Source organism: Hyperoodon ampullatus, assembly GCF_949752795.1.
Source record: "Hyperoodon ampullatus genome assembly, chromosome: 18".
Classification (NCBI taxonomy): domain Eukaryota; kingdom Metazoa; phylum Chordata; class Mammalia; order Artiodactyla; family Ziphiidae; genus Hyperoodon; species Hyperoodon ampullatus.
In genome coordinates this window covers 57,149,918-57,171,853 of record NC_136931.1, presented here as the reverse complement: position 1 = coordinate 57,171,853, position 21,936 = coordinate 57,149,918, and the positions used below count along the sequence as shown (strand labels likewise).

At 52.3% G+C, this 21,936-nt stretch overlaps 2 protein-coding genes across 2 annotated transcripts; one reads left to right on the top strand and one right to left on the bottom strand.

Moving 5' to 3' along the window:
• Window positions 1–1,693: 1,693 nt before the first annotated feature.
• Window positions 1,694–7,946, top strand: HAS1 (hyaluronan synthase 1; the record flags this gene model as incomplete). The annotated part of the gene is made up of 4 exons (XM_079723223.1): window positions 1,694–2,320; window positions 4,133–4,358; window positions 4,968–5,100; window positions 7,271–7,946. The coding sequence occupies exons 1-4, from the start codon at window positions 1,709–1,711 to the stop codon at window positions 7,944–7,946; spliced, it is 1,647 nt and encodes a 548-aa protein (XP_079579349.1). The 5' UTR covers window positions 1,694–1,708.
• A 14-nt stretch (window positions 7,947–7,960) lies between these two features.
• On the bottom strand, window positions 7,961–21,603 carry SPACA6 (sperm acrosome associated 6; the record flags this gene model as incomplete). The annotated part of the gene is made up of 10 exons (XM_079723222.1): window positions 7,961–10,167; window positions 11,928–11,966; window positions 12,270–12,480; window positions 12,566–12,722; window positions 13,162–13,271; window positions 13,402–13,479; window positions 13,848–13,871; window positions 14,593–14,661; window positions 20,803–20,880; window positions 21,390–21,603. 9 exons carry the CDS (start codon window positions 21,601–21,603, stop codon window positions 11,933–11,935), a joined length of 975 nt encoding a protein of 324 aa, XP_079579348.1. The 3' UTR covers window positions 7,961–10,167; window positions 11,928–11,932.
• Between the last annotated feature and the right edge of the window lie 333 nt (window positions 21,604–21,936).

The window sequence follows — 21,936 nt, the reverse complement described above, 5'->3', positions numbered from 1 at the left end:
TCTCACGCAGATGCTGTATTTTCACTGGAGACACTTGATCTGTATTTTTAGATTTTGTAAAATTTAGTTGAAAAAGAAGCTTCACAGACCCTACTTGTTCCACACAGGCATAAAAGCTTTCCAATAACTGAATTAAGGATCATTATCTAAATTTAAACAATTAAATTGAATAAAATTAAAAATTCAGTTCCTTAGTGGTACTGGTTACATTTCAAGTGTCCTGTAGCCACGTGTGGCTGGTGGGTCCCCTATTGGACAGTGCAGCTCTACAGCTTAGTGATTCATTTAACACATCATAAGACCAAGGGATGGGAACTGGTGACAGAGGAGGCGGTTTAGCGTAGAGGACGGTGGAGCCTAGTGACCTTGGACGAGAGAATACACCTCCTGGTGCCTCAGTTTCCTTATTTGTAACAGGAGGGGGTAACAGTACCTACCTCCCATGGAGCAGTGCTTGGCACATGGAAGGGGCTAAACCCCCATTTTACAGATGAGAAAACAGAGGCACCTCCTCCCCTTTGATTCTGAGCTGTTCCAGCCACATGTACTGGACACCTGGCCCTGCCAGCCACTCCTCCTGGCTAATCAGTCCTCAGTTTTGCCATCTCTATGGTGGCAGCAGGAAACACTGTTTGTGCTCCAGGGTGCTCCTGAGGAGTAAAGCCAGGATATAAGGTTGTGGTTTAGTGACTGGATTCTTAGGGTTCAAATCTTGGCTTCTCTGACAGACTTGTGGTTGCCAAGGGGGAGGAGGGAAGGATTGGGAGTTTGGGATTAGCAGATGCAAACTATTCTATATAGAATGGATAAACAACAAGGTCCTCCTGTATAGCACAGGGAACTATATTCAATATCCTGTGATAAATTATAATGGAAAAGCATATGAAAAAGAATATATACGTTTAACTGAGTCACTGCTGTACAGCAGAAATTAACACAACACTGTAAGTCAACTATACTTCAATAACAATTTTTTTAAATGCAACAAACAAAAAACTTGGCTTCTCTGCTTTCCAGGCAGACCTTGGGCAGGTTGCTGCACCTCTGTGTGACTCAGTTTCCTCATCTGTAAAATGGGGGTGGTAATAATAGTACCTACCTTATAGGGCTGTTGCGAGGATTCAAATAAGTTAGTTCCTATAAAAGGTTTAGAGCACTGCCTGGCGCATATCACATTGCATTCTTCTTTTAGATGTATATTAGTATTACTAGTATTATCTTAACACTAAGAAACCTTTATGAGATGAATCATTATTTCCTGTGCCACTAAGAAGGAGGCGGGAAACCTTTGTTAATTAAACTGTGACACTCCACTGAGTGTAATCCTCGTGGATTTAAAAGCTGTTAAAAATGTAAAAAAAAATATTAGAATCAGTATTCAATCAATTAGAATTCAATTCAATTAGAATCAATCAAGCAGGCATTCAGCCTTGATAACTGTTTGCCACATTTATTTTCGTTAATGAAAATAACTTTGCAGTACCCAGGGGATTTTCTTTACGAAAAGGGTATGTTATCACTGGCCTGGAAACAAAACCCAGGAGGGCTTCCCTTCCCCGGGGAGGCATTTCAGGACCCTCTTCCCTTTCTATCCACTCTCTCCGCTCCCTGGCAGGACGTGCCCAAGCCCAGCCCCACAGCCCGCCACTGCTCCGGCCTGGCCCGGAGGGTGCTGACCATCGCCTTCGCGTTGCTCATTCTGGGCCTCATGACCTGGGCTTACGCCGCCGGCGTGCCGCTGGCCTCGGATCGCTACGACCTCCTGGCCTTCGGCCTCTACGGGGCCTTCCTCGCGGTGCACCTGGTGGCGCAGAGCCTCTTCGCGTACCTGGAGCACCGGCGGGTGGCGGCGGCGGCGCGGCGGGCGGCGGCGCGGGGCCCTCCGGACGCGGCCACGGCGCGCAGTGTGGCGCTGACCATCTCCGCATACCAGGAGGACCCCGCGTACCTGCGCCAGTGCCTGGTGTCCGCGCGCGCCCTCGTGTACCCGCGCGCGCGGCTGCACATCCTCATGGTGGTGGACGGCAACCGCGCCGAGGACCTCTACATGGTCGACATGTTCCGCGAGGTCTTCGCCGACGAGGACCCCGCCACCTACGTGTGGGACAGCAACTACCACCAGCCGTGGGAACCTGCGGCGGCGGGCGCGGCGGGCGAGGGCGCCTACCGGGAGGTGGAGGCCGAGGATCCCGGGCGGCTGGCGGTGGAGGCGCTGGTGAGGACGCGCAGGTGCGTGTGCGTGGCGCAGCGCTGGGGCGGCAAGCGCGAGGTCATGTACACCGCCTTCAAGGCGCTCGGCGACTCGGTGGACTACGTGCAGGTGAGCGGAAGGCGCCCGCACCGCATCCGTGGCCCTAACACCCCGAATCCCACTTCCCTCGGATCCTTCATTCAGCCTAGAGATTAGAATGAATCTCTTCTTTCCCTCCTTTATTCATTCACCCATTCAGTGGAGAGATTCCTTCCTTCGCTCAATCATTCATACGTCCATTTATCCACCTATCCAATAGGGAGATCACTCAGTCATTTTATTCATTCATTTATCCATTCAACGAAGAGATTTCTTCCTTCTTTCTCTCGTTTCTTCATTCATTCATCCATTTGATGCAGAGACTTTCCTTAACTCACTCATTCACTCATCCATCCATTTATCCATCCATTCAACATAAAGATTCACTCATCCATTCAATATAGAATGTCTCCCTCCCTCTTTCCCTCCTTCTTTCATTGTAGTCCTTTCTTTTCTTCACTCATTCATTCATCTAATCAGACAATATAGAGATCATTCCTTTATTCATTCATTCATTCAATGGAGAGATTCCATCTTTTCTTCATATAATGTAAAAATTCTTTCTTTCACTCATTCATTCATGCATCCATCTGTCCATCCAATATGGAGATCATTCATTCATTTATTCATTCACTTATCCATTAAATGTAGAGATTGGTTCATTCTGTTTCTTCCCTTCTTCATTCACTCAGTGTTGAGATTCTCTTGTTCATTTACCCATCCATTTACCTATCTATTCAATATAGAGATTTATTTGTTCATTTTGTCATTCATTCATCCATTCAATGTAGTGATTCATTCATTAATGCACTGCATTATTTTTTTTTAATTGCTGCATAACAAATTTCCACACATTTGGCAGCTTGAAACAAAACACACTTATTATCTCAGAGTTTCCATGGGTTAGGGATCTGGGCAAAGCTTAACTGGATCCTCTCTTCATGGTATCATCAGGCTGCAGTCATGATGTCAGCTGGAGCTGGGTTTTATCTAGTGCTCAGGGACCTCTTCCAAGCTCATGTGTTTGTTGGCAGAATTTGTTTCTTTGCCGTGATAGAACTCATGGCAGCTTGCCTCATCAAGACCAGGAAGAGAGGGACTTCCCTGGTGGTGTAGTGGTTAAGAATACGCCTGACAATGGAGGGGACACGGGTTTGAGCCCTGGTCGGGGAAGATCCCACATGCCGCGGAGCAACTAAGCCCAAGCGCCACAACTACTGAGCCTACACTCTAGAGCCCATGCTCCACAACAAGAGAAGCCACCACAATGAGAAGCCCGCGCACCGCAACGAAGAGTAGCCCCTCCTTGCTGCAACTAGAGAAAGCCCGCATGCAGCGACAAAGACCCAACACAGCCAAAAATTAATTAATTAATTAATTAATTAATTTTTAAAAAGACCAGCAAGGGAAAGTCTCTGACTTCTAGACCGTCTTTTAAAGGGCTCACCTAATTAGCTCAGGCCCACCCAGGATACTCTCCCTTTGATTAACTTAAAGCCAACAGATTAGGGACCTTAACTACATTGCAAAACTCCTTCACCATTTCCATACAAGGTAATACAATCATGAGAGTTATATGTCATCACTTTGGCCATATTCTATTGGTTAGAAGCAAGTTACAGATCTTGCCCACACACCAGAAGATGGTATTATACAAGAGCATGGGTGTTGGGGCAGAGGTCACGTTAAAATGTGATTAGATACTGAAAGTGACTAAAAAATTCAAAGTTGTGTTCAGATTGGCTGCAGTGTCCCAGCTGCTCCCCATCCCTTGGTGCCCTCCCCTCAATTACCAACCCCATGCAGGGATCTCGGCTGACTCTGGTCCCTTCCACCTGACAGGTCTGTGACTCAGACACGAGGCTGGACCCTGTGGCACTGCTGGAGCTGGTGCAGGTGCTAGACGAGGACCCCCGGGTAGGGGCTGTTGGGGGCGACGTGCGGATCCTTAACCCTCTGGACTCCTGGGTCAGCTTCCTAAGCAGCCTGCGGTACTGGGTGGCCTTCAATGTGGAGCGGGCTTGTCAGAGCTACTTCCACTGTGTGTCCTGCATCAGTGGTCCCCTAGGTGAACAGGGGTAGGGCTTGGGAGGGCCATGGATGGGGCAGAGAGGGAAGGGGGAAGGGGAGCCAGAATGGATTGAAGACGTGATTGCGACTGGGGACAAAGATGGGGCTGGGGCAGGAACTGGGGATAGGGCTAAGATTGGAAGTTGGAGGTGGGGGTGGTTCTTGGTGTTGGGAATGGGTTGGAGAAAGGGTGTGGATGGGGATTGGGATTGGGGCAGGGGGAGGATTTGGGGAAGGGGAAGGGGAAGAGGTGGGTTTGGAGTCAAGGACAGTGTTGGTGCTAGGTTTAGGGTTAGAGATGGGTTTTTGGATGAGGATGGGTAGGGGATGGGGCTGAGAATGGATGCGAGATTGGGGATGGGTTTGCAGTCAAAGTGGGTGTGGGTCAGGAACAGGACTGGGGCAAGTTTGGGATGGGTGTGGGGGTGAGGAAGGATGTGAGGTTGAGAACAGGACTGGGGCTGGAGTTGTCACTGGAGACAGGTTGAGAATGGGATTAAGATGGTTAAGGATGGGGTTGGGATTGGAGCCGAGTTGGTTTGGAGCTAGGGCTGGGGATGGTGTTGGCAACAGCAGAGGCTGATGCTCCTGATGCTTCCCCACCTAGGCCTATACAGGAACAACCTCCTGCAGCAGTTCCTTGAGGCCTGGTACAACCAGAAGTTCCTGGGCACCCACTGCACCTTTGGGGATGACCGTCACCTCACCAACCGCATGCTCAGCATGGGCTATGCCACCAAGTAAGCTGAGGGGACAGGGTGTTTGAGTGTGTGCGGAGGCCAATGAGTATCCAGCACATGTGTGTGCGTGTGCGTGTGCTGGAAACTCTCCAAACCTAAAGTAAATTTCAAGTGAGCTTTTAGGGGAGAGGAAAAGAAGCCACATGGAGCAGAAGTGGCATTTGTGTTGAATCAGGGAGCAGCACCCAGTGAGACATTAGGGGATAGTGGAAGATACCATAGGGGCATTTGCATTGAACCATGTGACCCAGTGGACTTTTCTAAGTAGGGCAAGGTGAGGGTGGGAATTCCACCTAGAAGGTACAACCTCAGATGGAGCAAGATGGCTCTACCACGGAGAACACAGATTACCCCAATCTGTGGGGAGAGAAAGAGATCAATAGAGTGGGATCTCACTAGTGAGACAGTGAGTGAGAAGATTCAAGTGGGAGAGGAGGGGAGTGCCTAAACTCTAGTAAGTGCTTCAGGAAGAAGAAATGTGATTCAATAAGGCTCAGAGGGTGTATGGGCTAGATCAGTGAAGTTCAGGGGAAAGGGATTTCTATGAAGTTAGACTCAGTGACAGCACCAGAGACAACTCAGGGTATACCAAGGGAACCCAGGCATCCATTCACTTGACAAATATTCTTTAAGTGCTGCCAATGTTTTCAGCTCTGGGGATGCAGCAGCAAACAAAAGAGATGCAAATTCATGCTTACATTGATTGGGGAGACAGACAATAAATAAAATATGTAAGTAGAACATAGAGTGTATCAGGTAACGATACACGCGAAGGTGACACATAAAGCCAGGAAGGGGAATAGGAAGTTTGCAGGTAGGGAGTGAAATGTTAAATTAGGGTAAGATAAGGATGGGCGGGAAATAGCGCAGCAAGGGAGAGAGTGTCAGGAGAGGAGAGAGTTCACGGGGTGGGGTTGGAGGTGTCCACGCATGAAAGGCTTGTGCGCCACAGCAAGAACGGTGAACTAAGATGAGGGAGCCACGAGGAGGGGTTTGAGCAGAGGGGTGGCCTGTTGTTCTAACAGGATCCCTCGAGCTGTTTTGAGTACAGACTACAGGGAGGAAGAGGATTAGCAGGGAGGCCACCGAGGATGCCAAGTGACACAGGGGAAGGAGACTGGACACTGACAAACAGTGCCCGCGGGGATAGACTAGTTTGACCCCTCCTCCTAACAAACTGACTGCTGGAGGCCAGCTAAGGTGATGCTCCGTGCAAGCGATTCTAGCTTTGCGTGGGCTGGGCTGGAAACCGGCGAGGGATCGATTAGTAATGTCTGCCAGAGCCACAGGAAGGGAGCTTAATGGTTCCATTGAGAAGCTCTAACGCACGGGCTACCCTAGGTAGGAACCATGCCTGGCTTGTTCCTCACCATGGTGCCTGCCAAGAATAGTATTCGTAATAGATTAGTGAAAGCATTAGTAATACCGCAGTGATATTAGTAATGCCAGGAGTTACATTAGTCGTAATAAAAATAGTAGTAGTCGTTATCATCTATTGAGCAAGTACTATATACTGGTCCTAAGCACTTAGCGTTTAATCCTCATCTATTAGGTAAGAACCGTTATTGACCCCATTTTACATAGGAGAATGAGACAGGCTGGGACCTGGGACCTGGGGCCCTTTACTGCAGTGCTTGCGCCTAAACAAACATCTCCTCCAGCAACAAAATACAAAGAAACTATAAGAGACTAAAAATAACTGCACACATATGCAGTTGGGGCAAATTATGAACAACAAGATACAAAAAGGCCAAAACTCCACCGCCACTTCTGAGGTGTGGGGAGCAAAAGCAGGGTCCTGCGCATGCGCAAGATCCCTGCCCACGGCACCACCAAGGCGCTGGGCAGACCACCTAAGCTACCCCCTCCAGCCCACCCACAGATCCGCCCCGACCCTCACCCCATGTAAGGGACCAGCTCGTCCCCGTGTCCCCTCCCCCTTCCCCCAGCGAGCAAGGGAACCTGTTACTTGCAGCAGGAGTCCCAATAAAGCCTTACTGGAATTTCTCCTCTGGCCTTTTATCAATTTCTATTGATTAAAGAGTCCAAGGACGCACGTGGGCATCAAGAACCCCGAGGCCCACAGAGGTCGAGAAAACGTGCCCCGCTCTCTGTCCGGGGGCCCCAGGGAGAGCCGCGCTGACGGCCCTGCCTCCCCCCACCCGTCCAGGTACACCGCGCGGTCCCGCTGCTACTCGGAGACGCCCTCGTCCTTCCTGCGCTGGCTGAGCCAGCAGACGCGCTGGTCCAAGTCGTACTTCCGCGAGTGGCTGTACAACGCGCTCTGGTGGCACCGGCACCACGCGTGGATGACCTACGAGGCGGTGGTCTCGGGCCTCTTCCCCTTCTTCGTGGCGGCCACGGTGCTCCGGCTCTTCTACGCGGGCCGCCCGTGGGCGCTGCTCTGGGTGCTGCTGTGCGTGCAGGGCGTGGCGCTGGCCAAGGCGGCCTTCGCGGCCTGGCTGCGGGGCTGCCTGCGGATGCTGCTGCTCTCGCTCTACGCGCCCCTCTACATGGGCGGCCTCCTGCCCGCCAAGTTCCTGGCGCTGGCGACCATGAACCAGAGCGGCTGGGGCACGTCAGGCCGCCGCCAGCTGGCCGCCAACTACGTCCCGGTGCTGCCGCTGGCCCTCTGGGCGCTGCTGCTGCTCGGGGGGCTGGTGCGCAGCGTGGTCCACGAGGCCCGGGCCGACTGGAGCGGCCCCTCCCGCGCGGCCGAGGCCCGCCACCTGGCCGCGGGGGCCGGCGCCTATGTGGGCTACTGGGCCATCATGCTGACCTTCTACTGGGTGCGGGTGCGGAGGCTCTGCCGGAGGCGAGCGGGGGGCTACCGCGTCCAGGTGTGAGTCCAGGTGCGCGGGACGCCCGCTCAGGGGGGTCCGGGGGCGGCCAGAGGAGACCTACCAGGGTCCCCGGCACCACGAACTTGCCGGGTGACCCTCTGGGCCTCAGTTGCCCTCCTCTGTGAAGTGAGGGGCTCGACCCAAGACTCTTCAGCCTGGACTCATTAGGGGGCTGGGACTTCTGGGTCTCTTGGGAGGGGTATTTATTGAACAGGGTGTGGATTTTTAGGGGTGGGGGGAAAGGGGTCCCCACATGCTGTCCTGGGGCCCCCGATTTCTCCCTGTTCTTATTTAACCTCCATTTGTACTGTGTGATTAGGATAATAATTTTATTTATTTTCTTCTGAGCCTACCTCCTCCGTTCGTTTTCTTTTTCTTTATTTTTTTTTGAGAATTAAGGGGGCTGAATGGTTGAGAACTGGGAACTCGTGGCTCCGTCTGGGGTGCCAGCTGTTTGAAACTAGACAGGATACCCTCCTTCCTCAGAGCCTGGACTCCCTCTTTGGAACATAAGGATAGCAGTCCCATGGATCAGGGTTGTTTTGAGGGTGGAATTTCTCAACTCTTCATTCAGATACTCACAGAGCACCTACTATGTACCCGACACTATCATTTCATTTCATTCATTCTTTGATTCAATCGGCCACAAAAACATTTGTCAATTTCCTATTGAATTCCACACACTTTGCCAGGTTTGCAAATACAGAAGCAATTAAGAGGCAGAATTTGCCTTCCAGGAGCTCCTAGTCAATTAAGCAAAGAGGCTGTGATCCCTAGTTAAGAATACTCAGACACATGCCTCTATGACTTCTGTTGTCACAGACGTGGGACGATTTAAATTATGAAAACCATTAAAGATTAGAAATTCAGTTCCTCAGTTGCACTGGCCACAATTCTGGTGCTTCATGGCCACATGTGGCTGGTGGCTGCCATACCGGGACAGGGCAGGTCTAGAACGTTTCCATCAAGGCACAGTGTTCTATTGGACATTGCTGCTGTCCTGACCATTGATCCTGACCCTTGTCTTTTCTTTCATATCCAACATTCTGATCCGTCAGCAAATCCCACTGGTTCTACCTACATGACAGATCTAGGACCACTGCTCCTCACCTTCACCGTCACTGCTTTGTCCCCGAGCTGCATCTCTTCCCTGGATTAAAGTTGCTATCTCATGCCTGGATTACCACCTAACAGTGACCTCTGCTTCCACCCTTGCCCCCTACAGTCCGTTATCCATGCAGGAGCTATGTAAATCAAATCAAATCATGACATTCCTTGGCTCAAAAACCACCATGATCTCATACGGAGGAAAATCAAGACCTTAGGGTGGCCAAGGTCCTGCATGAACTGGTCCCCCGTGTTCTCTCTGACCTCACTGCATACTCATTTCCTAAAGCCTCGCTCCCAGTGGATTGAACTGCTGGCTATTCTTCCACACACCAGGCACACCCCTGCCTCAGGGCTTTTGCTCCTGCTGTTTCTTTTGCCTGGGGTACTTTTTTTTTTTTTTTTCTTCGGTTCGCGGGCCTCTCACTGTTGTGGCCTCTCCTGTTGTGGAGCACAGGCTCCGGACGCGCAGGCTTAGCAGCCATGGCTCACGGGCCCAGCCGCTCCGCGGCATGTGGGATCCTCCTGGACCGGGGCACGAACCCGTGTCCCCTGAATTGGCAGGCAGATTCTTAACCACTGCGCCACCAGGGAAGCCCTGCCTGGAGCACTCTTAACACATATATCCAATGGCTCATACCTCATCCCCTTCAAGTCTTTATTCTAGGGGCACCTTCTTGGGTGGGGCCTTCCCCAAAGATCCTATTGCTACCCTCCTCCCCCTAACATCCCCTGTTTCCCTGCTTTATTTTCTCCACCACATATATTATCATATGCCTTGGTGCACAATTTTACATAATTTTCTTGTTTATTTTTTGACCATCGATGAGAATCTAAACTCCATGAGGGTGCAGATTTTTTTAAATTAAAGTACAGCTGATGTACAATATTATATAAGTTTCAGGCATACAACAGATTCAATAATTTATAGATTATACTCCATTTAAAGTTATTATAAAATATTGGCTATATTCCCTGTCGTACATTATATCCTTGTAGCATATTTATTTTATACATAATAGTTTGTATCTCTCAATCCCCTCCACCTATCTTGAGGGTGCAGATTTTTGTCTGTTCTGATTTCTTCATTGCTGTGTCTACAGTGCCTTGAAAATGCCTGGCACATAGTAAACGCTCATTAAATATTCGCTGATTGAATGAATCAGTGAAGGGGAACACATTGGTGAATAAGAATATGAAGGAGCTTACGTTTTAAGTGGGGAAGACACAAAACCAAATTAAAAAATAAGTTTACATTAGGTCTGAACACATATAATGCACAAGCTAAAATAGGGGGATGTTGGGAACTCCCTGGTGATCCAGTGGTTAGGACTCAGTGCTTTCATTGTTGAGGGCCCGGGTTCGATCCCTGGTCAGGAACCAAGATCCCCCAAGCCTCATGGCACAGCCAAAAAAAAAATAATAATAATAAAAAATAAAATAAAATAGGGGGATGTCATGTGGGAGGAGGGGAGTCGTCAGAGGTGACATTTGAGCTGGGACCTGTGCAATGAGAGGGAGGTGGCTTTGTGAGGTTCAGAGTAAAGTCATTTCAAGTAGGAAGAACAGCATGTGCAAAGGCCCAGGGACAGGGCTGAACTTTGCATGTTCAAGGGACAAGAAAAAGAAGGCCAGTGGGGCTAGAGAGTAAACAGGGGGAGGAGAGGGAGGTGGAGTCAGGCACATAAACACAGTGTCCGCCCACACAGCCTTGTCCTGGAGATTAAATGGCTTAATGCATGTAAAGGCCATTCAGGGGAAATCATAACTGAGTTAACTAGACAAAAAAGGGAACATTATTCTAGGCAGAAAATAGTATGTACCCAGGTCCTGGAGAGAATGAGAAGAATCATGATGAATACAACGAATGAGCAAAGGCCAGAGGAACTGCAAGATAGAAAGATCAAGGGGGAAGAGTGGGGTGGGACAAAGTTAACCAGAACCTTGGGGGCCTTTGGAAGCCTTGACAAGGAACTGGATTTTGTTCCAATGGCAATGGGGAGCCAATGAAGGGTTCTGAGCAGAGGAGTGACCTGATCTGACAAACTTCAAAATATCACCCTAGAGATTGGGATTGACATATACACACTACTATATATAAAATAGATAACTGATAAGGACCTACTGTATAGCACAGGGAACTCTAGTCAATACTCTGTTAATGACCTGTATGGGAAAAGAATCTAAAAAGGAGTAGATATATGTATATGTATAACTGATTCACTTTGCTGTACAGTAGGAACACAGTATTGTAAATCAACTACACTCTAATAAAAATTAAAAAAATAAAACCTTAGCCAAAGTAGCAAAAAAAATAAAATATCACTCTGGCTGCTTTGTGGAGAATGCACTGCACTGGAACAAGGCTGAGCAGAGCCAGGGAGGCCGGTGGGGACTGGCTGCTGCAGTGATCCACGCAAGAGACGGTGGCGGACCACAGAGAGAGAGGAACTGAAAAGGCTGAGATTTGGAACTAGATCGGAAGTGGAGGAGGAATTAAACGCAACTTCGGTTTCTGGTTGAGCAGCTGGGTGGATGATGGTGGCCTTTATGACAGCAAGAAAGTCTTGGGGGAGGAACAGGCTTTCAGGGCGATATCAAGGACTCTTTAAGGGTGACTGCTGCAGGCGGAAATGTCCAGGATGCTGCCAGAAATCCGGGGAGGGGTCTGGGCTTGCACCTAAAGCCTAAGTATAGGACCCTGCACTGCGACAGCTGCGCCTATTACCGTCGTTATGGGGGCATGGGCACCTGGGCATCTTTGGGGTGTGCCACTCTTCCTCCTAAGTTGGTAGTGGCCACCTTCAAAGATGAAAGAATCTAGAGAGCTGAAATAGATTCTTTATTTTAGGGATGGAAATAGGATAAAAAAGATACCTTTGTTAGTCGCCACTGCAGTACCATCGAAAGAATATCCTGGGGAAAAAATGAGATGTTCGTGTGTGTGTGTGTGGGAGAGGCTGGGGACCAGAAATCTGGGTCCTGGAGCCTAGGTCCCAAAGGTGGGTGATAGGGCTTGGACTCTTAGATCTGAGAAAATAGGGGTTGGGGGTTATGACTCCTGGTCTGAGGAAGGAGGAGGTGGGGGCCTGGACTCCTGAGTAAGAGGGTCTGGCGACTCGGACTTCTGGATCTGAGGGAGGAGGGGCTGGGGACCCAGACTCTTGGGTCTGGGAAAGGAGAGCCAGATGCTGGGATTCTGGGGTCCCAGGGACTCACCACGCCAGCACGGTCGCACTGGCTGAGGCTAAGGCCACAGCGGCCGCGAGCAGGCACTGATTGCCCGGCGTCAGAGCCTCGGGCCTGGCCAGCAGTTCGCCCAGGCTGGGCGTCCAGGGTTCGATCATCTCCCCTTCCCGTGGCGTCCAGCGCAACACTTCCCGAAAAGAGACCTGGAGCTCAGTCTCCCCGCGCGGTGGCGGACCTGTCACTGCGGGGACGCGCACGTCAGCCGGGCTTGAGCCCTACCCCTCACGTAGCCCCGCCCCTGCCGCGCAGCTCCGCCCCGCCCGCACCGTTCAGAAAGAAGTAGAGCCGCGCCAGGGGGCGCTGGTCGTGTGTGATCACGCAAGAGAAGGTTCCGCGGTGCGTGGGCTGCACCGGCCGGATCCGTGCCAGGTATCCTCGGGCCCGCGGAATATCTCGGAAGTAGGACAGGTCCTGAGTCCGGAGCTGCGGGACGCTCGGGATGGAGCGGCAAGAGGTGGGGGGCCCCCAGCCCCGAGCCCAGAAGAGATTCTCTCCGCCCCGACTCGCCAAACCACAACGTAAAGCCCCGCCCCCGAGCTAGACCACGCCTTCCTGAGCCCTGGCCCCACCCTCAGCTCTTATTCGCCGATCTTTCACTCATAGTCCCGCCTCCTAAGTCTTGACTCCGCCTCTTGGGCCTAGTATTTGCTCTCCCGCCGAAAACCTTTACGAATAACCCACCCCTGAGCTCTGGTTCTGCATTGTGAGCTTGCCCCTTGCCCCTTGCCCCTTAAATGCAGAGACCCTCCCCTTGCACGAAGTCTGAATCTAGACCGAGTCCCACCCTCTTCAACCTGACTCCCCATCCTCTAGTAAAGCATAACCCGCCTCCTATCTTCATGCTGGATCCTCCCCGACTCACACCTCCTCCTGCGAACTTCCAGGAATAGGTGATCTCTTCCTTAGGCAGCTGGAAGTTCACAGTGCAAAAGAACATAGCCTGATGACCCCGAGTCACCGTCAAGTCCTGAACTGAAGACAAGTCCGCATCACCGCCTCGGCCCGCCCACGTCCGGCCCCGCCCCCAGACCACGCCTCCTCCGCACTCAGCTCCCTCTTCCAGTTTTTCAGGTTTCTTGCCCTTCAAGGCCACGCCCCTCACCTGGGCAGTCTAGCGGGAGGTCGCAGACCGTGGAGTAGCACCCTCGGCAGCGGAAACTCCGGGCGACCTCCTGGAGTCCTATGGGACGGGAACGCTGGATCTGGGCTCCATCCGCCTCCCCTGGTCCGGGTCCCTTCGGCCACCTTAAGGTCTATTTAACCTCCTTGGATTCTACCTGCCAGACAGAATCTGGGCCCCGCCTTCCCTGTGCTCATTGGCCAGCTCTCACCACTCTCCAGCCTCTAGGATCCCTATTGGTTTGCTTTGGTTTTCGGACCCACCTTTTGTGAGGTTTGTGAACAATACCTGGTTTACTTACTTTTCCCCATGGCTCGTATTGGCCCCCTTCGGATCAGAGGCCCACCCATCCTCTCCCATTTGTCCCAGGTTTCGACCCCTACCACCTCTCTTCCCCCGCAATTCTGAGCTTTGAATGATGTGCTTACCGCAGGGAGGGATGCAGGCCTGGACTGCGGAGAGAAAGCAAGCGTTACTACCCTGTAAGTCGCGGCAGGTGCCCACCTGAAGTTCCCCTAGAGGAAACGTTTCTGGGCCGGATGCATTCCTCCAAGAGGGCAGAGCCAGGCCTGCTGCGGTCCACCTAAGGGGCGGGGCCAAGCCTGCAGCATTCCACCTGTAGGCGGGGCCAGGCCTGCAGCATTCCACTAAGAGGTCAGGCACAGGCCTGCTGCTAGCATCTAAGACGGGGTGGGGGGAAAAGGGCGGCAGGCCTGCTGCTCTCACCAAGGAAGCAGGGCCAGTTCCGGTGAATTCCGTCAAGCGGGGCGGGCTTAGATCCTGGGCGATGCTCGGAGGGGACAGAGTCTAACTAGGGGGCCCAGTAAGAGGTGTGGTCAGGCTGGAAGTAGCCCCTAAGGCGGCCCGGTTGGAAAGGAAACCTTTCAGAGAGTGCACAGGGCCAGACACAGAGATCCAGGAAGAGGCCCGGGCTAATCTGCGACAGGACCGTCCTAAGAAGCGGTGCCAGCTAGAGATAACCTTCCGTCGGAGGGGCGGGGCCGGACCCAGAGTGGTCCAAGCAGAGGAAGAGGCTGTGTCCCGAGTGACCCACCAAGGGAAGCTCGGCTCAGAGATCGGGCCAGGGGTTTGCGCTGAAGGGAGCAGATGGGGGTCTCGGGAGTGGGGTTTTCTAATTGTCTGTGCCTGGGGGAAGGAGATAGTCTATTTTACCTTCTTTAAGCTGTAATATAATCTTCTGCATTTTCTCCGCGGCAAGAGGAAAGGCAACCCGAAAGGACCCTGGAGGGTAGAGGGAGTCCTTGTAGTAAAGACCCTTCCCCAAGGCTGGCCGAGCTTGACAGGACTCGCTGTCATCGTGCCTGTGCCCCTCCCCCAACCCCTCTCCACCCCCTTGTCTCTGGTAGGTATATGCCACATCCTCCTACCCTGTCTACCCCAAAGGCTGACAAATCCCCAAATCTCTTTCCTTCTGCTGACTCTGGACTAACCTCTCTGATGGAACCCCTCAGCATCATCTGTGTTATCTTGTTGAGGGGAAAGGGGAGGATAAAGGTCACATTTCTTCCAAGGCCTACGAGGCTCTATATGGTCTGGCTTACTCTCCCTCTCTATTCCATCCCTAATACCCACCTTTCATTTCCCCTAATATGAAAAGAACCATATTCCCTAGTGCCTCAGGGCCTTTGCACATGCCACCTTCAGTTTCCAGCACATCTCTACCCCTACTCCTACTAATCCTTCATGTCACACCTTGTGCCACCTCCTTAGAGGTTTTCCCTGACCACAAGTATAATCTAATCCAGTCCCCTATTTTTGTCTCTAATAGTGCCCCATTCATTCCATTATAGCTCTCACCAGTTTGCAAATACTTTTTTTTTTTTTTTCCCGGTACGCGGGCCTCTCACTGCTGTGGCCTCTCCCGTTGCGGAGCACAAGCTCCGGACGCGCAGGCCCAGGGGCCATGGCCCACGGGCCTAGCCACTCTGCGGCATGTGGGATCTTCCTGGACCGGGGAACGAACCCATGTCCCCTGCATCAGCAGGCGGACTCTCAACCACTGCGCCACCAGGGAAGCCCACAAATACATATTTTATATATACATAGTGATGATTTAAGTCTGTCTCTTAGTGCTGTGTCCTCAGAACCCAGGAGAGGGCCCTGAGTCTTACAAGTAAGTACGTGTAGAATGAATTCCAGGATCCAACTGGAATGGAGACCACAGCTGGAGGCAGTGACCCCAATCCATCCTTTGGATGTGTTATATTTGGCCTGGAAAGTATTTTTAAAAATGAACCAGTTGCCATCATATAAAATTTGGGAAAAGTCACATAAAATGTTTGGCATCCCTTTAAGAAACTTGGAAGAGCTGTAAGAGAGATGGTATTTCCATGAGGCAGCAGTTAGCTGGAGCTTAGTAGCAGCTTCCCCCTTCAGACAGGGCACACACCCACTTTTACAGAGCTCCCAGCCTCTTCATTTCTATCCCTCTTTCACTCCTTTTTTTCCCCTTTCTTTTCTTTTCTTTTTTTTTTTTTTGGCCATGCTACATGGCACCATGTGGGATCTTAGTTCCCCGACCAGGTATCGAACCTGTGCCCCCTGCAGTGGAAGCGTGGAGTCCTAACCACCAGGGAAGTCCCTCTCTCTTTTTATGTTCTCTGTCCTTATGGATGTTTGAGTTTTGACCACTGAAATGGCCTCCAAGCTATAATGTTTTGGGGCTTTTTCAAAGTGGATAGGTGGAATGATTTATAGATGGAGGTGGTTTTGGAAATCAAGAAACATGGCAGGGTCCTATGGGCTGAATTGTGTCCCTCCCAAATTCATATGTTGAAGTCCTAACCCCCAGTCCTTCAGAATGTAACTGTACTTGGAGACAGAGTCTTAAGGAGGTAATTAGGTTAAAATGAGGTCTTTAGGGTGGGCCTTAATCCGATATGACTGATGTCCTTAGAAGAATAGGAAATTTGGACACAGACACAGAGGGAAGCCAGTCATCTACAAGCCAAGGAGAGAGGCCTCAGAAGAAACCAACCCTGCAGACACTGACTCCTTGATCTTGGACTTCTAGCCTCCAAAATTGTGAACAAATAAATTTCTGTTATTTAAGCCACCCGGTCTGGGGTATTTTGTTACAGCAGCCCTAGCAAACAAATACACAGGGATTGCCAGTTGCCTCAAAATATCTATTTTCTCTTTAGTAACATAATACTGCATTTTAGCTGAGAAAGCACCCTTCCCAGCTTCAGCTAAAAGACTGCATTTCCCAACCTCCCTTGCAGCTAGTTGTGGTCATGTGACTTAGCTGTGATCATATGACCAACTTCTGCTCCTTGAGATTAAGTGCAAATGTCATGTGTGAGTTACAGAAAGTAGCCTTAAGAAAGAAATGGTGCCATATTATTGACCCCTTCCCCTTCCTCCATCCTGTTGCCTAAAACTTAGATTTGATGGCTGGCGCTCTAGCAGTTATAAAGGACCATGAGGATAAGGGGGTATACCCTAAGATGGTAAGCTGGAAGGGCCTTGGGTTCCCAGGAAAATGGAGCTGCCATACTAGCCTTAAGTGCCTACCTCAAGACTTATTTTTTATGGGAGAAATAAACTTCTAGCTTACTTAAGCCATTGCAGCTTTCTCTGCAATTTAAAACCATACAAAACAGGAGGGAATTGAGAATACTGGCAAGAGATTGGCTGAAGTGATGATCATTGGGTAGAAGCTGGAGGGGGCACTGAAGCCAGGAAGCAGGTTCAAAATGAGGGGTCAAGGACTTAGTGGTCTCTCCTTGGCCACAAGGCAGGCATGTGGTCTGGAGATGGCAGGATGGTCAGGAGGATGTGGTCCGAGTCGGGTGCTCAAATGAGAGGCCAGGATGTTGGAGGAGGCATCTAAGGAGTATCTGTGGACCAAACCAAATGACTCATGGGGAAGGGATACACCAAGTCAGCCATGGGGCAGGGGAGAAGCATGGGAGTAAAGTAGGGATGGAGTGAAATATCCAGAGAGGCCAAGGGGCAGGGGCTATATCAACTGAACCACAAGGGGGCGCGGGTGGATGTTATAAAGTCTCCCCCAAAAGAGGTGCTTCATTAGGAACTTCAACTGTTTCTGATCATCTGGGTTTGAGTCCCGTCTCTTCCAATTATAAGCACACCTGTCTCACACCTGAGCTAGCCATCACACATCCTCCTCCCTATGTGACCTTGGCCAAGTATTTAACCTTCCTGATCCTCAGTTTCCTCGTTCATAAAACGGGGACAATATTGGTGTCTACCTCACAGGGTTGGCGGGGAGGATTTAATGTCATACAACATAAAAGCATTCCCCTTCCAAACTATGTGCCAGGTACCATTTAATGACCATGTGGGATAATGTCTCTAAGTGCTTGGAATGGTGCCTGGCACACCGTGTCATAGAAGGGTCAACTACTGGTATTACCATCCCCAAGTTTGAGATGGGGAAACCAAGGCACAGAGAGGTTAGGAAGGCGGCCCAAGGTCACACAGCTAGATTTGAACCCAGGTGGTCCAACTCCAGAGCCTCCACATGCGACCACTACCTGTGGTACACGCACTGCCCTCCTTGACACCATCTTATCCATTCCATGGTTTATATACACTAACAGTGTCACCTGCCACCACCGGGAGCCACTCTGAGTCAGCACGTCCATCTCTCAGGTCCTCCATTTGGGAGAAACCTGGGAGTCATCCTCGATTTTTCCCATACCCCTCACCCCATATATGTCTGGTCTAGACATCTCCTGGGTCCATCCTCCCTGTCCAGCTGAGCCCCAACTTGCCCATCTGGAAAATGGGGCTATAAAACTCCACCTCATAGGGCTGATACAGGGATATCCTTTAGGAAGATAATTAACAAGTAACTCTGCCAGGACTTCCCTGGTGGTCCAGTGGTTTAGACTCTGAGCTTCCACTTCAGGGGGCACGGGTTCGATCCCTGGTCAGAAAACTAAGATCCCGCATGCCACACCGCGTGGCCAGCAAAAAATATATATAAACAAAACACAGCATCTTCCATGTAAGGGGCAGGTTGGTCTGGGCCCACCTGAACCACCGCATCTGGTCCGAGCCACCACTGACCTCACTGGTCTCTCTGCTTCTGCCCTTGACCCACGTGGTCTTAGTCAGACCCTCTCCTTCCTTAAAATCTTCCAATGGCTTCCCCATATCAAGAGCAAAAGCTGAAGAGACTGGCTAAAGTGATGGTCATTGGGTATAAGCTGGAAAGAGGAGCCGCCTTGGCTAAAGCCAGACCAAGGGCCCACCATAGTGGTTCTCAAAGTGTGTCCCTAGAACAGCAGCAGCAGCTCCTGGGAACTTGTTAGAAATGTCCATTTCTGGGCCCCACCTAAGACCTACTGCTCAGAAGGTGGGGCCCAGGAGTCTGCACTTTAATAAGCTCCCGGGAGATTCTGACATACACTGTGGGGCTAGAGAACCACTGGCCCCAGGGCCTTTGCACTGGCTCTTCCCTCTGCCTGGAAGCTCTCTCCCTAGGTTATCTGCATGGCTCTCACTGTCCCCTCGTTCCAGTCTTTGCTCAATCGCACCTTCTCATTTGCACCTCTCCTGATCACCCCAATGGCCACCCCATTCCGTTCCTCTTCTGTTTTCCTCCACAGCACAGATCACCAACTGACATCAATGGCATTTCACTTATTACGTTTAATAATCAACATAAGCAACCTGAGGGCAGGTGGCTGGCAGTTTTGATCGCAGCTGTGTCCCTGGTGGTGTTCCTGGCACATTCAATAAATACCTGTGGAGTACCAGCTTCTCCCAGCCTCCAATCTCCCTCCAGTCCATCCTCCATATGGCCCCAGAGGGTCTTTCTACACCCAGAGCTGACCCCGCCCTTCCCCGGCTCACAGCCATGCTCCTTCAGGACCGAGTGTCAAGTCTCCCTGACTCCCAGCTGAACCCTGGATGTCCCCCAGGCCCCTTGCAGTCATTACATCCTCGCCCAGCTGGCCATCTGCCCCCACCCCTGCTCTTCCTCCCAGGCTCCCCGTCTCGGGGATGACCCACTGCCCCCTCAGGCATGGAGGCAGACCCCAGACACGGCCCCTGACCCTCCTCTTCCCCTCTTCCTGAACAGCTCATCAGATCCAAGCCCCATCTCTCCTGCCCTTGACTCTCTCTGCCGGATCCCCTCTTCTCCACCTTCACAATCCCCGCCCCAGCTCTGGCCTCCTTCACAGCAGCCTCCACCCAGGCCTCCCAGCCTCCACTCTCTCCCCTGCTCCGGTCGGTCCCACACACAGCCCTCGCCAGGGTCGTCTACACTCAGAGCTGGACTTGTTTCTGCTCTTTTCAAAACCTTCTTTTGAAAAGGTTGTCACAAAACCTTGTTTTGTGACAAGTTGGCCTACACCGGGGAGAAAAGGCATCTCCTGGAATCCTCCTCCCTCCTCCCCAGTCAGCTCTGAGTTCCTCAGCTCTCCCTTTGGGGGCGGGGGATCCGCAGCTGAAGTCTTCTCCATCTGGACCCCCGGGGCGCCCCTGGGTAGATGGCAACCTCCTCATGTTTAGGGATCTTTGTCAAAAAGCTCCGTGGCAAGAGCAGGAAGCAAAAGAAGTAACAGCTAAGATGTAGAAAGAAGTGCAGAGCCCCCAGACCACTGACGTGGCCAGTTTATGCTGCAAAGCAGTGAGCGCTCCCACCCCCAGTCTCCAGCACACTGTGGGCATGGGGGTGGGGGGGATCCTGTGTCACGTGACCACGGTGGCCTGCTGTGATCACTGAAAGGGTCGCCCCAGCCCTGAGGTCCCTCCCCACCGGCACACGCATGTGTTTCTCTAGAGTGTGTGTCTCACCCACCCCAAGGCTGTCACGTGTGCCTGTCTCCCTTCACAGCTGTCACCTGAATCATCCTCTCTCTCCCTGTTCCTACCTGTCTTCTGGCCCCCTAATAGCCTCACATGTTAAAAATGTGGAATTACTTTGTTAACTGTAGGGAATGTGTGTTTTATCCTAGAGGAAGATCTCCTCCCTGAAGTCTGTCTCACTGTGGGGGGGCCCTCCCTCTCACTGAGCTCTGAGGCCACCCTGGGAGGCAAGGAGATTGTCCCATTTCTGAGATGGGTAAGTTGAGGCCTGGGGGGCAGGGGGGCCATGATGCATCCAGAATCTCAGAGCCAGGAAGAGGGCAAGCCACACAGTGAGGTCAGAACGCACATCTCCCTGATCCCAGCTGGCTTGAGACTCTAAGTTCCTTCTGCACTGTCCCCGCCAGCCCCTGCCCATCTCCTCTCTCTGACAAGGCTGCCCAGCCCCCTCAGCTTCCAGGCGTCTCCTCCTCTGAGATCACTGTCAAGTTCTGGGCTTTCCCCGCACAAACATCCATCTCCTGGGGGCTCCAAGCCCACATCTCCCACCGTTGCCGGCCCCGCCCCACTCACCCTGGGCAGCGGCCACCTCCTGCAGGGAGTGGGTCATCTGGGTGAAGGCGTCGTGCAGGTGGCTCCTTTCATCGTAGTCTGGGGGTCGGAGGCAGGAGCTGGGGCGAAGCGTTTTCCCCAACACCACGTCCCCAAAGTGGACCTTCCTCTGCCTCTCTCTGAGCCTCTGGCCCCCGCAAAGCCTCTGTCCTCCCATCTCTGAGCCTCTGTCCTCCCGTCTCTGAGCCTCTGTCCTCCCGTCTCTGGCCCCCACAAAGCCTCTGTCCTCCCGTCTCTGAGCCTCTGTCCTCCCGTCTCTGAGTCTCTGTCCTCCCGTCTCTGAGCTTCAGTCCTCCCGTCTCTGAGTCTCTGTCCTCCCGTCTCTGGCCCCCGCAAAGCCTCTGTCCTCCCATCTCTGAGCCTCTGTCCTCCCGTCTCTGGCCCCCGCAAAGCCTCTGTCCTCCCGTCTCTGAGTCTCTGCCCCCCACAAGTCTCCATCATCCCGTCTCTGAGCCTTTGTCCCCCTCAGTCTCTCCAGGCCTCTCTGGTCCCTCCCTCCCTCCACATGCCCCCCTCGGGGCCCTGGAGGATGAGGGGTGTCTCCTCACTGATTTCAGTGTCCAGGAGGCCCTTAAAGGCGTCTGTTAAGGCCTCCTCGCACTTCTCGAGGTCGGGGCTGTCCAGGCCGGCGAAGATCTGGCAGATTTGGCGGCGCTCGTTGTAAGACGTGAAGCAGAGGAGACAGGCCCAGGCGGAGGCCCTGAGGACTGTGAGGGCCACCAGGGCGGACGGCACAGCGCTGCCTGGGGCCAGAAGGGCCATAGCGGAGGGTCTCAGCCTGTGGAGAAGCTGGAGACTTTTGTGAGGTCACAGTGGTGCGGGGGAGGGGCTGAAGATACGGGGTCAGAGGTCGGGTTTCAGTCTCCAGTCCAATGTCAGGCTCCAGGGTTTTCAGGGAGGAAGGGTGTGTCGGGGCAGGGGTCAGGGGTCGGACCCCAGGCTGATGGCTGGGCCGGATGCCAGGCTCCCAAGAACCTCACCTGTGACCCTGGACGTCCTCACAGGTTAAAGGGTCTCAGGGACCCAGAGGCCGGCAGTACGGTGTGCGGGGGCCCGCCAGGCCCTGGGGTGTGGTAGTGGGGTGCAGCAGAAATG